Below are 14437 nucleotides of genomic sequence, written 5' to 3' on the forward strand. Positions count from 1 at the left end.
TATAGTTATTTAACATTTTAAAAATTGCTTTACTCATTTCAATTTTCTTCTTTAACAGCAGGAGAATATAAATTAACTCCAGGGCTTAGGATGTAGTTCAGTATCGAGCAAATGATTCATAGGTATGAAGGAAGTGCTTGATCACTGGCACCTTCACAAAAAGAATCTGTCTCCAAGAACTGCAAATGTCTCCTCCTTATTATCTCGGTCAGAACGGACTCTGGGAAAGCTAGGGAACAGTGAGGAATCACTGGTTTATCATCTCTCTCTGACAGAACTTCCTTAAAGTGAAAGGACAGTAAAGGAAATGAATGTTCTCCTTTCATTCCCCTCTTATATTCACATGAGTCACCCAGAAGCCAAAGTTTTCCCCAGGATTTTTGAAGATTCCCAATACCTCAACAACAACCACAAAAATTACCTATACCACGAGCTCTACAAAACAGAAAGGAACCAGAACTACTCTCTAAAATCAGATGAGAGGCAAAAATCAAAGCACAGGAAATAAAAATAAAATAATATGATATGTCAAAAATCCAACTGAAATACTGAATTTGGCCTGGGTTCCACAAACAATATTTGTTTTTCTTGGATTACATTACCAAATGTGTGCAGATCTTTCTGATTTGTCTATTTTTCTCTCGGGAGAGATGTAGAAATAAGGATGGAAGAGAATTAAAAATATGATATTCAAGGCAAGTGCCATAACCACTTTCCTATCACTCTGTCTCCAAACAGCTTTGTAAGGGTCTCACAGTGATTCAATAAAAAAAGTTTTTAAAAAATTATATTAAGGCCAAAGATGTGACTAAGAAGCAGAGCACAAGTCTTGTATGTGTGAGGCCAGGGTTTGATCCCCACTACATTATATGTGTGTGTGCGTGCGCGTGTGTGTGTGTGTGCGTGTATGTGTTTTAAAAGTGTGAAAGTGAGGGATTTAAAAGTCTTACTTCCATAGCAACTGCACAAGACACATTCACACTACCCAAGTCCCTCCTGAGACAGGCATCTGCCTCTTGCCATGTAATAATTACTGGGAAAATACAAGTTAAATAAAACCATATAAACAATATCCATTTTGAGATAAACATGCTATGTTGCCTAGGACTGGAGTGATAGCACAGCGGGTAGGGCGTTTGCCTTGCACGTGGTCAACCCGGGTTCAAATCCTCCTTTCCTCTTGGAGAGCCCAGCAAGCTACCGAGAGTATCCCGCCCACATGGCAGAGCCTGGCAAGCTCCCCGTGGTGTATTCGATATGCCAAAAAGAGTAACAAGTCTCACGATGGAGATGTTACTGGTCCCCGCTTGAGCAAATCGATGAACAATGGGACGACAGTGAGACAGTGGTATACTTCACTTGGGAAACTGGCAGCAATGGATTCATACATACTTACACACACATATACATCAAAATCATATTTTGCAATAGTTTGAAATCTCCCCTTCCCATAAGATGTGCTGTGTTATCTGTGATACAATCAGAATTATGCCTTTTGTGTAAAATGATATTAGAACTTTTTAGAGAAATGATTCCCTAACCCTCCAGGAAAGATCAAGGATTCTAGCATTTCAAAGAGAAACCATTTGCTAAATGAAAAACAGACAGTACTAAAAGAAAAGGTTCTGATCTCAATCTTAGCGGGCAGTCAGGGGATTCTGGAAACGCTGTGAAAGTCCTTGAGCTCTGAAACAGACCATAATTCAGAAGAATGAAATAGAGGCATCGTGAGCCTAGGCACCTAACCTGAGCCTAATGCCTGCTAATGTCCAGTAAATGCCTGCTAACTATCTGAGTGATTACACTTCTCAAAGAAGCAAAAGAAGCCTGACTCTCCAAAAGGCCACATGGTATGGTCCAAGGACTTCCATAACACTTGTTCCAGAGCTGAACAAAGCTAAGCTCTGAATTACTTTTCCCCGTATCACTACATATATATTCAGTGCCACCTGAAATCTCAGGCATATAAGAAGCTTCTGTTCACTCTTGGCCTGATTGAAGAATGCGTAGATGCCGAACTTACCAAGTTATCAGAATAAGACAATGGAGGGACAGGTTAAAAATGTGTCTGTGGAAGGCCAATATTCTCTGTGCTATTATATAACTCGAAAGGTTTGCTTTAAAAGTAGGTAAGAGTCAAAGCAAAATTTCAAGAATGGAAATATCATTAGAGGGAAAGTAATAAGGATTTGAAGAATGTTTTGGGGTCCCCATGGAAACATTTGTTATTGACTATATTACTTTTCTCTATACTAAATATTTTCCTCTGGGGATTTAATGACTTTTAGGAAAGGGGGGATTCATTTTATACTAATTGTATATGTAGAGGCATATTTTCTAGTTTCTATAGTCCTGACTAGCAAACATCAGGAAGCAGGTCATCATAATAGGGTTTTAATTTCCCGAGGCAGGGGATATGCTCAATCACAAACCTGCCTTCTTGCAGAGTGAATGAGACCATGAATCCCATCTCCAGCTCTGCTGGTGAGCTCTCAACAACACTGTAACAACCACAACAACAAAAGGAAGGGGGAAGGCACAACACCACACACACACACACACACACACACACACACACGGCTGAAGACAGTTTAACAGAAGATTGAAAATAGCTCCTTATAATCAGGCATATTTGCTTTCCATTAACATCTATTCTGATACCTATATTCTCTATGTAGTAGTGTATCATAACAAAATTTGATACGAAAGTGCTCTTCAAATTCTCTTTTACAAAATGAGTAAGAGAGCTTGCTGTGTAGCTTCCGCACCACCAATGAACCCAGGTCTTACTGTGCGTACTAGCAGACAGCAGATCTCACAGGGTAAAAACTCAGTCCCACAAGACTGTCCCTTTGCCTCTCTGCCCTCTTCCAATATCCACGATGTGCATCCCCCCCATTCGCCATTGCAAGTCCAGCTTATAACATATTTCTGATGGTCTTGCTATAAATTAGAGGTTCCCATGACCTTCTGCCCAGATTCTTTTCATTTGCTGGAGCAGCTCAAAGGACTCAGAGAAGCATTTCCGTACTTTCCCGCATTCATTATAAAGCATATAATAAATGATCCCCACAGACAGATGAAGGAACAGGAAGAGCGCAGAGCTTCTGTGCTATATTAGGACGTGTCACTCACTGCTCTCCCTGCAGCCCCATGTGACCAGCAACCCACATGCTCTCCCAACATCTGTCCTTTTCCGTTTCTCCAGAGGCCTTATGGCATAGACATGATCCTATAACACACTGACCATTGCTGATGGGTCCCTCTCCATCCCCCTGAACATGGTGGATGGTTCTCCGAACAAACTAGCCCTGACCGGTACCCGAAGACATAACAAGACACTCACATAACAAGACACTGTGCTGTCGCTCATCCCTTGGAAAATGAGATCATCTTGAAAGTCTGAGAGTTATATGAATGGGATGCCAAATCAATAATTTTTATTACACATCACAATATCACAGGAGGTAGAAGAAAGAATCATAAATTAGATTGTTCTCTTTACTACTCACAGGAGAAAGACATACTCCTGCCCATTTAGAAACAGACACAAAGGCAGGAACACCAACAGGAGCGCCAAGACTCCAACAATCCGCACTCTGAGGAACACTGACAGGAACAGAAATGTGCTCGGCTTGCAGCGGAGGGAGGCACCAGGGCACCTGCTGCTACTCATGCCAGGCAAGGACAGAGGAGCCCACTAGACACACACACACACACACACACACACACACACACACACACCATAGCCTTTTCTCCTCACTCAGAAACGTTGCTGCCACACACTGTCTGGCTCACACACGTGTTCTACCCTGAATCTCTGTCCTACACAATCCTTCTTCATCCCTGTGTTACGTTCACAACCACTCTCTCTCACACTCACACACGCAGCTAACACACACAGCTTTCTCACTTGCTGAGGGAATGGCCCCTCTCACCCCACATAGATCTTGCCCCTGCCCCACAGCTAATGTCAGTCTCTCCCTCAGTCTCTCCAAGACCCACAGTCTACTAGTGTTGTCTCAAACTGCTTTTCTCTCTCTCTCTCTCTCTCTCTCTCTCTCTCTCTCTCACACACACACACACACATACACATACACACACACATACACATACACACACACATACACAGCACAGAATCACTCCCTACCACATTACTGCTCAATCTGACAATGGAGCATTTCGCACACAGGCTCTCCAGCGTGCTGCATGAACACACTTTCTCACTTCCTCTTGCTATACACAACCTCTAACACACAGCCTGTTAAGTAGAGCCTCCAACACAACCTGGAACACACACAGCCTCTCATACACCATATACAACCTCGCAAACAGCTCGACACATAAGCATTCCACAACCATATACAGCCTCACACACATACAGCCAGTTAATCAACACCTTGGTTTCCATCAGACACACGCACACAGCCTCTTACACAATCTCTCCCACACAGCCATGTAGCCTTTCACACACACACAATCTGTGGCAGTCTCTTTCACAGACACTCAGTATAGTCTCTCATCTTATACACAACCTTACACACACAAACACACACACAGAGCTTCTCTCCCTCCTCACCCACAACCTTGCAGTCTGTTCCTGCAGACTCTCTTTTCACACAGTCGCACACACACACAGACACACACACACACACACAAACCCTGCCTCTGATCACACAGAAGCCCTTGCAGACATGTGCAATTTCAGCCTTTCTCTCGGCCTACAATCACACACACATGTTCTGCCAATGTTCAACCTCAAGCGCGTGCGCACACACACACACACACACATATACAGGTACACACATACATGTGCGCACACACGCACGTACACATACGCACGTACACACATATGCACACACACTCACGTGCACAGACACTCACGCACGTATGCACGCACGCAGGCGGGCACGCGGACACGCACACGCGCGCGCGCTTTCGGGCTGGAAGCCTGCCCCACCCGCCCCGCCCCGCCCCGCCCCGCCCCGCTGGCCCCGCCTCGCCCCGCTGGCCCCGCCCCGCCTCACCCCGCTGGCCCCGCCCCTCCCGCCCCGCCCCTCGGCCGGGGGCGTGTCCGGCGGTGACAGGAGGGGCGGGGCCGGCGGGCGGCCGGAGTCGGGCCGCGGGCGCTGCGGCAGCGCCAGTTCCTCGGCGGGCGCGGGCGACCCGGCTGAGCCCGCGGCCGCTGCCTGGCGCTGGGCGGCGGGATGTGCTCGGCCGGGGAGCCGCGCGGCGGCGGCGGCGGCGGCGGGGGCGACGGCGGCGAGGAGCGCGACGAGGACGGCGACGCGCCGGCGGGGCGCGAGCGGGAGCCCGGGGCCGGGCGGCCGCGCCGGGGGCAGCGCGCGCCGGGGCCGCGCGAGCAGGTGAGCCGGGAGCGGCCGTTGCGGGGCGGGCGGGCGCGGGGCGTTCCCGGGCGCGGGGCGGGCGTCTCCCGCGGGGGCCCCGGGCAGGTGCCGGCCCGCCGGACTCTGGGACTCGCGGGGCCGGGCTGGGGCGCGGGCAGGGCCGGCCGGGGGCGGCGGCTGTGGCGCGCCTGAGGGGAGCGAGGACCGGGACGCCGCGGAACGCTCCGGGCGCCCGCGGGGAGGCGGCGCGTCGCGCGCGGGACAGAGGGACAGACCGGGACTCTGTGTAAGCGCGCGTGTGTGTGCGCGCGTGTGTGTGTCTGTGTGTGTGTGTGCGCGCGTGTGAGAAATTGAGAGAGATCGAGAAGAAAGAGATTGAGAGAAGAGTGGAGAGAGGAGAGAGGAGGGGGAAGAGACTGAGAGACTGAGAGAGACTGAGAGACTGAGAGAGACTGTGAGAGAGAAGGGGGGAGAGAGGGAGGGAGGGAGGGAGCGCTGAGTCGCGTGCGGGGCGAAAGCTCACCAGGGCCTTTAAGGCACCCCCCGCCCCCACCCCCCCCCCCCGGGCGTGTTGTCACATTTCACAAACGCTTTGTTCTTCACGGCGTGCCTGGACCAAGTGCAACTTCTTGCATTCCACACCGCGCGGAGACACAGGGTCTGCCGTCGGCCACCCGCGCGTGTGTCATTTTCCGTCCTCACGAGAGTTTCTGAGGTGATGGTAGCGAGGCGACCTTCCTGGTTCCCCTCCTGGCGTTTTTCCCGGCTCCGCTGCGCCCTGGCTGTAGCCGGGGGGGCCTGGTTTTCTCTTGCCATATGGCTGTTGGACTGGAGAGGTGGGGACACTGCGACGGTCGCTGCCGCTGGGCGTGGCCTGGAGGGCGGGGGTGCTGGGGGGCGCCTTTGCGGCCGAAGATCCCAAAGTAAATTTTCAATTTTTTTTTTTTCTTTTTGGGTCGGGGTTACTCCTGGCTCTGCACTCAGGAATTACTCCTGGCGGTGCTCAGGGGACCATATGGGATGCTGGGAATCGAACCCGGGTCGGCCGCGTGCAAGGCAAACGCCCTACCCATTGTGCTATCGCTCCAGCTCCAAATTTTCAAAATTTTAAGGGAGCGCATGACATTTAGACGCCTGATTTAGACGCCTGTGGCCTTGACATCATCAGTCCTGAAATTTCATGGTAGAGAGGAAAGGAGGAAATAAAGGGAAATACATATGCTAGCAAGCAGATACCACCTTAATAGCTTTTAAAAAAAAATTCTTTTCATGGAAACTCATTTTCCTACATTCCATTGAAAATGTTTCTGTCAGAGCCGGAGATAAGTACAGGGGTAGGGCGCTCACTTTGCATGCAGCTGACCCAGGTTCAGTCGCCAGCATCTGGCTTGGTTTCCTGAGTATTGCAAGGAGCGCTTCCTGAGTGCGGAGCCAGGAGTAAGCCCTAAGCGTAGCCAGGTGTGGCCCAAAACAAACAGAAAAAAATTTTATTAATCATATAAATTATTTGCATACTCTAAATCTAGATAGCACTGTCATCCCATTGTTCATCGATTTGATCGGGCACCAGTAATGTGTCCATTGTGAGACTTGTTACAGTTTTTGGCATATCAAATATGCCACGGGTAGCTTGCCAGGCTCTGCCGTGAGGACGGGATACTCTCCATAGTTTGCCAGGCTCTCCAAGAGGGATGGAGAAATTGAACCTTGGTTGGCCATGTTCAAGGCTAACGCCCTACCCGCTACACAGCGGGTGAGTCTAGATACAATCGAAAATTACACCACAGATGTTTCAGGAAGCCACTTGTTTTCTGTTGCCTGTTTGGGGTCCACACTGAGCAGTGCTCAGAGCTCACTGCTTGCTCCATGCGCAGGGTACACCCAGGTGCTGCTAATTCAGTGCTGAGGCTCAACCCCAGCTGCTTGCAAGGCAGATGCCTTACCCACTGGACTCCAGCCCAAGGAAGCCAAATCTTTTTAACTTAAAAAAGAAAAAAGGTACAACCCAACCCACTAGTTTAAGAAGCTGGCTTTGGTGACAGATTATCCCTTGTTTTTTAGCTTTTGTCTTTCAGTCCTACTCAATGAAATGTTAGCGTTTCATGCCCTGCCATGCAGTGAGCTAGAGATAATGGAAGAGATATTTGAAGGAAAGCAAATGAAATTAAGTATATGGCTTATACCAAGGAGTCATTTTGTTTTGCTTGACTTTAGGGAGACGGGCGTGTGTGTTTTGTTTTAAAAATACACTGACTCCAAATCATGAGTGGAATATTTTTCAAAACTTGGTTCATGAACCAGTTATTTGAAAGTTAAAGTGAATTCTTCCGTACAAACAATGATAAAAACAGAAACAGAACCAAAGCTAATTAGCTGGAAATGAGGCAGAGGCCATCTTCCTGCTGTCCTTTCTGCTTAGCATGATCATCCTGTGTTCCAGAGTCTCAGCAACCCTGTGGGCATTGAGAAAGAGCTGGCAGCAACAGCGGGAGACTCTGTCAGCTCTGGGTCCAGGCAGAGGGGTGCTCCTGAACTAATAGCTCCAAGGCAACTGCCTTGCATGCCTGGGACTCTTTAAATGGGCTCTATCAGCCCGTACTTTTCTGTATTAAGGTTCATTTCTATTTCCTTTCCACGGTGTTTTGCCTTTGGGATGAACCAGGCTGTTTCCTCCGGTGATTCCCCAGGTTAAGTACCCCTCACATATATCCTTTCCATTGCTGATTTTTTTTTTCTCTCTACACCTTTCTGAAAAGTTCGTGTCTGTCATGGCCTTATATTTCCCTTTGTTACACAAAACATATTTTGGTTAATTATCATGATGCCCAATCAAAGACATCAGTATTGGGGTATCTATGTCATATAGTCCTGAAGTGCTGCTGCTAATACAGGTATTAAACTAAAATAAAACATCATCTGCACCACTGATGAGTTTGTCAGCAGAGTAGACAACATCTGAGAAAATTCAGACATTTTTGTCCTTTTAGCCTGAATCTGTCCAAGAAGGATAAATGACAAAGGAGGCCTGATTAAAACCAAATATTATGGGAAAGGTGGATTTGAAGGACTGGACCAAGTCCTCTGAATGCAGGAACTATAAAGCTTGAAATGGAAATCTTGCCTCTAAGAACAATAAGCAAGGAAGAAAGGCAAAACAGAGAGGCGAGGAAAGCATCTCTCCCCTGTATGTGAAGTAACTGTGTGTGTATGTGTGTGTGTGTGTGTGAGAGAGAGAGAGAGAGAGAGAGAGAGAGAGCGACAGAGAGACAGACAGAGAAAAGAGAGAGAGCAGAGAGAGCTCGAGTGTTGGGTTCGCTCATGACTGAATGCAGGTGCTTTATGTCAGCATCGCTGCCTTACTGCTCTGCTAGATGGTTCAACATCACCAGCCCCTAACTCACAGCATGAATTTCCGAGATGCTCCTACAAACCTACAACATCTAGAGGTCCCATTAGCCTTAGATTGATTTTTAGGATCATATCTTTAGCTTAAAGGTTTTTATTATTATAAAATAATGTGTACTACAGAACATATAGAAACAGAACTAAAGAAGAAAGAGCATTTAAAATCCTTCTCCAAATAATGTTACTATAAAATAATCAAGGCTTGGTACTACTATATTAATGTACTCTATGTACTCTATACATATGTATATTCCCATAGACATAGATATAGTTTAACATGTCTTATATAATAGTTGAATTTGATGTCACTTTTCCATGTTAACAAAAGTTCTTTATAAAAATTATTCTTAGGGTTGCCTAATCATACTTTCCCTTAACACTGTTCATTTTAAGTTGCTTTAAACTTCCTTTTATAAATAATGAAAACATTTGCTTGTAAATCCTGATAGAACTATCTTGGAAAAAATTCCTAGAAGTGGAAGAACTTGTGTCAGTGAGTCAGATTCTTTAAAGCCTCTTAAAACATCCTAAAGAACCTTGTCAAGGATGGTTGCTCAAATATACCCTCTGGCATTGGAATATAGGAAAGCCAATTGGAACCCATCCATGACAGCAATGTGAAGTATAATTTAAAGATTAACCTTTGCCAGTTCAGTGGCCAAAAATCATCTTCTTGTCATAAGGTACTTCCAGAAAGTTTTATTAAACTATTAATAAAATGTGGAATCTTTAAAATCACATCGACAAGTTTTTCTTTGGGCATTATAAGATATTAATCCCTATTTTATATTAATTATATAACAGGACTGGGTAAATATAATTTTTATGCTCTCTGGCCTCCACAATTAGAAAATCACCCTAGCAGGAAAGAGGGATGGAACACTTCAGTTTTTATATGCATAAAAAGTAATTCATGTTAAATACAGACTATGATTGTTCTGAGACGAATCCAAAGCTTTTGTTCTCTAACTCCCAGATGAGTCTCATACTATGCCTATTGACCCAACTTTGAGTAGTAAAAGAAATCGAGGAAAGACAATTCATTCCAAAGTATTTCTCATACTTGTCCTTCAACATAGTAACAGTTATAAGGAAGTTACTTAATAATGTATTTCCTTCAAAGGAAAGTGCAAGAAGCCAACAGCTGTTCTTCAGGCCAAGAAATTTGCTCTGTTTCTTCAACAAACTAGTATGAAAGTAGAAGAGACTGTATTTATTTTTGGCTCTCCAAACATAAATCCAGTGTTTGTTTCCTATATACAAACAGTCCTCCTATATGATGGGAGAACAATATCTGATAAATTGGCTACCCCCTCAGAGACTGTGTAATTCAAACTAGATATTGGATAAATCAATTTCATTTCACATCTTTTAAAAACAATTTGTAGGATGAAGAGATGTACAGAAGTTAAAGGGACATACATGATAATCTGTAGTACCTGTATTGCAAATTATAAAGCTCAGAGAGAGAGAGAGAGAAAGAGAAAGAGAAGAAAAATGTCTGCTATAAAGACAAGCTGTGGCAGAGGGAGGGGAGGGTGTGAGGAAACTGGGGACACTGGTGGTGGAAAATGTACCCTGGTGAAGGGCTGGGTGCTGGAACATCATATGACTGAAACCCAACCGTGAACAGTTACTTGAAAATTTTTCTAACAGTGTATCTCACAGTGATTGAATGAAATTAAACAAATAAATAAAAATTGATTATTAAAAAATCCTTAAATGGACAAGCTAAGAAAATAAATAAATAAAAGACACTTGCCTTGCATATGACAGATCCCAGTTTGATCCCAGCATCACATTCAGTTTCCTGAGCCTTTCAGGAGTAATCCCTGACTGAGCACAGAGCCAAGAGTAAGCCCTGAGCAGCGTGTCCCCCAAACAAAAAAAAATATTTAACTGAAGTAGTTTGCAAGCTAATCTGTAACAAGAGCCATAAATTTAGATATATCCAGTCCTAAAATTAATTTCATCTGATAGTCATAGTTTGTTTATTAAAATAAATTTTCAGAAAGGAAAAAGGAACCTCTAAGTCAGTTGTTCTTAACTGGAGCTAATTTTGTTCACAAAGAACTTTTAACAATGTCTAGAGATTTTTTTTATTGCCATGACTATGGAGTTGTCATTGATATCTAGTAGGAAAGTTCCTGAAATACTTTTGAACGTCCTGTAAGGAATAGAGTTTTCCTCTATAAGAAAGGACTACCTGATCCAGAATGTCAGTACTATTGAAACTGAGAAATCCTACTCAAAATGTATCAAGATTTCAGAAGTTTGAATTGTAAAACTTACTTATTTTTCTGGAAGTCTGCTTTCCAAACAAGTAGCATCCCAACTTAGCGTTTCAATGGCTCTTCGTCATCTGTACATTTCTCTCTTTCGTTCTCTCCTGAGTCCTTCTCTGGCTCTTTCCTAAACTGACCTGGTTTCTAGCTCTCCTAATGAGTGTCTCATTCTCCCCTTCTGCTGTTCTTCCTCACACATCTCAGCCACTTCTCTTTCTCATCACACAACCCCCAACTAACTCCTCTCCTCTGTAGAAGCTGAGCATTAGGGAACAATCAAAAGTTTTGGAAAATGACAGTTCTAACTTCAAATTCTGGCTTTGCCAGCTACTTTATTAGCCTCATTATCCTAATTACTAAATCCTTCAGAGACAGTTTCCTCATTGTGATCATTATAATGTTCTTTGCTTCTTAGAAATCTTATAATGATCCACTGTCATTTTTATATACAAATAGTATGCCCTCAATGAATAGTCACCACCTATTTTCTCATCTTTTCCTCTGGTTCTCTTCTTATTCCTCTCAACCAACCACATCATAGATTAGTATTTTCAATACATGTACTTTTCAGATTTACAGACTACATATTATTTACTGATTGAATAAATATTCCTAGCCTAAAGCTCAAATAAGTGAAATGTTTCACATTTCTTTCTTAAAAATTAACCTGCCAACCTAAATTATGTTGCTTTTGTGTAGGCTTTCAGTTGATATTTTTTTGTTGAAGTAGGACACTGATCCTCGATAAGGAAAAGGAAAAGAATAACAACTCTACTCTGTATACATTATTCTCAACTCCTTATTTGAGAGAAATGTTAACACAAGGTCAAAAGATAAGACTCAAGAACAAAGACACTAGCCTTGCTCAAAGAGGCCTCAGTACAAACCCACTATCTTTATTTGCACCTTCTCTATAAGACTTTACTCCCTATCTCCGATTTCTGTTTTCTCTGAAGTTACAGTTTTATCTTACAGTAGCAGCATTCTGAAAACTCAAGCATCTACAGAACATGTTTATATTCATTATGTGCATTTTTTGTTCCCGTGTTAAGGGGGCAGTGGGGTGATTATTGATAAGAAAATAAAGAGTAGTTTTATTTGAATATAGAAACTAAATGTCTAATTAAGTTGAGTCAAACAATACTTAGCATCTTCTAATCCCCTAATCCTTTCCTTCCCCCCTCCATACATTATTTGTTTTCTATTTTATCTTTTTGGCATCTCTGTTTATCTTAGTATAGGAAAAGGAAATGACTGGATTTATTGGTGCTATTTTCTTATGGAAACAAATATAACTTGTCAAAGCTATATTAAAGCTATATTAAAGGAAAAGCATGGTGTAAGTGTTTTGAACTTTATGTAAAGGAAGGCTAAAATTAACAATGCTTAATAATTAAATTTGGTGTTAAGAAAGTTAAATTTCTAACTATGAATGAGCCACAAAGGTAGAGTACATGCTTCACATGTATTTGGACTGGGTTTTATCCCTAGTAACAAAATAATAATAATAATAATAGCACTGTAGCACTGTTGTCCTGTTGTTCATCAATTTGCTCAAGTGGGCACCAGTAATGTCTCCATTGTGAGACTTGTTACTGTTTTTGGCATATCGAATATGCCACAGTTAGCTTACCAGGCTCTGCCGTGCGGGCAGGATACTCTAGGTAGCTTGCTGGGCTCTCCGAGAGGTACGGAGGAATCAAACCCGGGTCGGTCGTGTGCAAGGCAAACACCTTACCCACTGTGCTATCGCTCCAGTCAATCTCTATATTCCCTTTAATTTTTATAACATCTGTTTGTGATCTTATTTACTCAAAATGATTTTTTACTTTCTTTTTTAAATCTTGATTGATTCTTGAATGCATAAGAACTGTCTACAGAGAAATCTAAGTCAGGTATCTAATCAATCCCATGGCAAATTTTATCAGTCTCATTGAATTCAGAATTTTCTATTCCATAATTTTCAGCACTAACAACATATGTCAATGCCATTGAAACTGTCTCTGTCTCTCTGTCTGTCTTGTCTGTCTGTCTCTCTCTCTCTCTCTCTCAGTCTTGGTCTTTCTCTCCTTTTGGGTATTATTGTTTGTAATACAGCTACTGAGAGTTTATCATGTTTGTTCCTTTACGTATTTTCAGTATGAAGTTCTTATCCAGAGTGATCATTTCCAACTCTCTTTGTCATAGTGGTCCCTTCTCTATCCCAACTGCCTTCTCCCCAACACCTGAGGCAGGCTTCCAACCATAACCAATCTTTCTGCCCCTTGTTTCTACTGTCCTTGGGTATTAATCTCATGTTTGTGTTTTTATGTCCCACAAATGAGTCTAATTATCCTATGCCTATCCCTCTTCTCTGATTCATTTCACTCAGCACTATGTCCATCCATTTATAAGCGAATTTCATAATTTCATTTATCTTAACAGCAGAGTATTTTGTTGTGTAGATGTACTATACTTTCTTTAACTAGTCATCTGTTCTTGGGCACTTGGGTTGTTTTCAGATTCTGGCTATTATGAGTAGTGCTGCAATGAACATAGAAGTGCAGATTGCACATCTGCTGTGGGCTTTCGGGCCCTCAGAATATATTTTCAGAAGTTGTATTGATGGGTCAGATGAAAGTTCAATTTCTAGTTTTTTGAGGAATGTCCATATTGTTTTCCAAAAAGGCTGAACCAATTCGAATTCCCACTAACAATGAAGAATCCCTTTCTCCCAGTATCCACGCCAGGATTGGTTGATCTTGTTCTTTTTTATGTGTGCCAGTCTCTGTAGTATGAGGTGATATCTCATTGTTGTTTTGATTTGCATCTTCCTGATGATTAGCAATGTAGAACATTTTTTTCATGTGTCTTTTGACCATTTGTATTTCTTCTTTGAGGAAGTTTCTGTTCATTTCTTCTTCCCATTTTTTGATGGAGTTGGATGTTTTTTCTTGTTCTACCAGAAGGCACTCAGTCTTATCACCAGAGACTGCATAGACGGATATATTTTAGGAAAAGTACAAAATGTAGACATTTTTAGCCTTCAGCTTTAATTAATCATATCCATTAGTACTTGTACAGCCTTTCTCTAATTTATTTAATTTTTTCATTATACAACCATGCTTTTTCTCTATAGTACAATTCTTTTAATATAGTTGATAGATATGACTAAAATTCTGTGTATCATTATTTAGTATTTGTTGATTTTATTTGTAAATGTTTGCCACTGTGATTTAAAATATTGAATCCTGCCAATTAAAATGAAAATGAACATAAATTTTAGTCCCTTTAGTTTATACTAATTTCAAACATTAATTTCAGAATTAGCAGGAGTCAAAGTGATAGTATAGCAGGTGGTATGCTTGCCTTGCATGGGGCCAACCCGAGTCAGGAGTATGCCATGAACACCACATTGTA

At 43.0% G+C, this 14437-nt stretch overlaps 1 protein-coding gene across 1 annotated transcript in view; it reads left to right on the forward strand.

The window, feature by feature from the left end:
* Positions 1–5130: 5130 nt before the first annotated feature.
* Positions 5131–14437, forward strand: part of FAM241A (family with sequence similarity 241 member A) — a 36835-nt gene continuing 27528 nt past the window's right edge. The window contains exon 1 of the mRNA XM_055142118.1: positions 5131–5366. Coding sequence (XP_054998093.1) covers positions 5208–5366 — 159 coding nt within the window. The 5' untranslated portion in view covers positions 5131–5207. The remainder of the gene's footprint in view (positions 5367–14437) is intronic.

Source organism: Sorex araneus, chromosome 6, assembly GCF_027595985.1.
Source record: "Sorex araneus isolate mSorAra2 chromosome 6, mSorAra2.pri, whole genome shotgun sequence".
Classification (NCBI taxonomy): domain Eukaryota; kingdom Metazoa; phylum Chordata; class Mammalia; order Eulipotyphla; family Soricidae; genus Sorex; species Sorex araneus.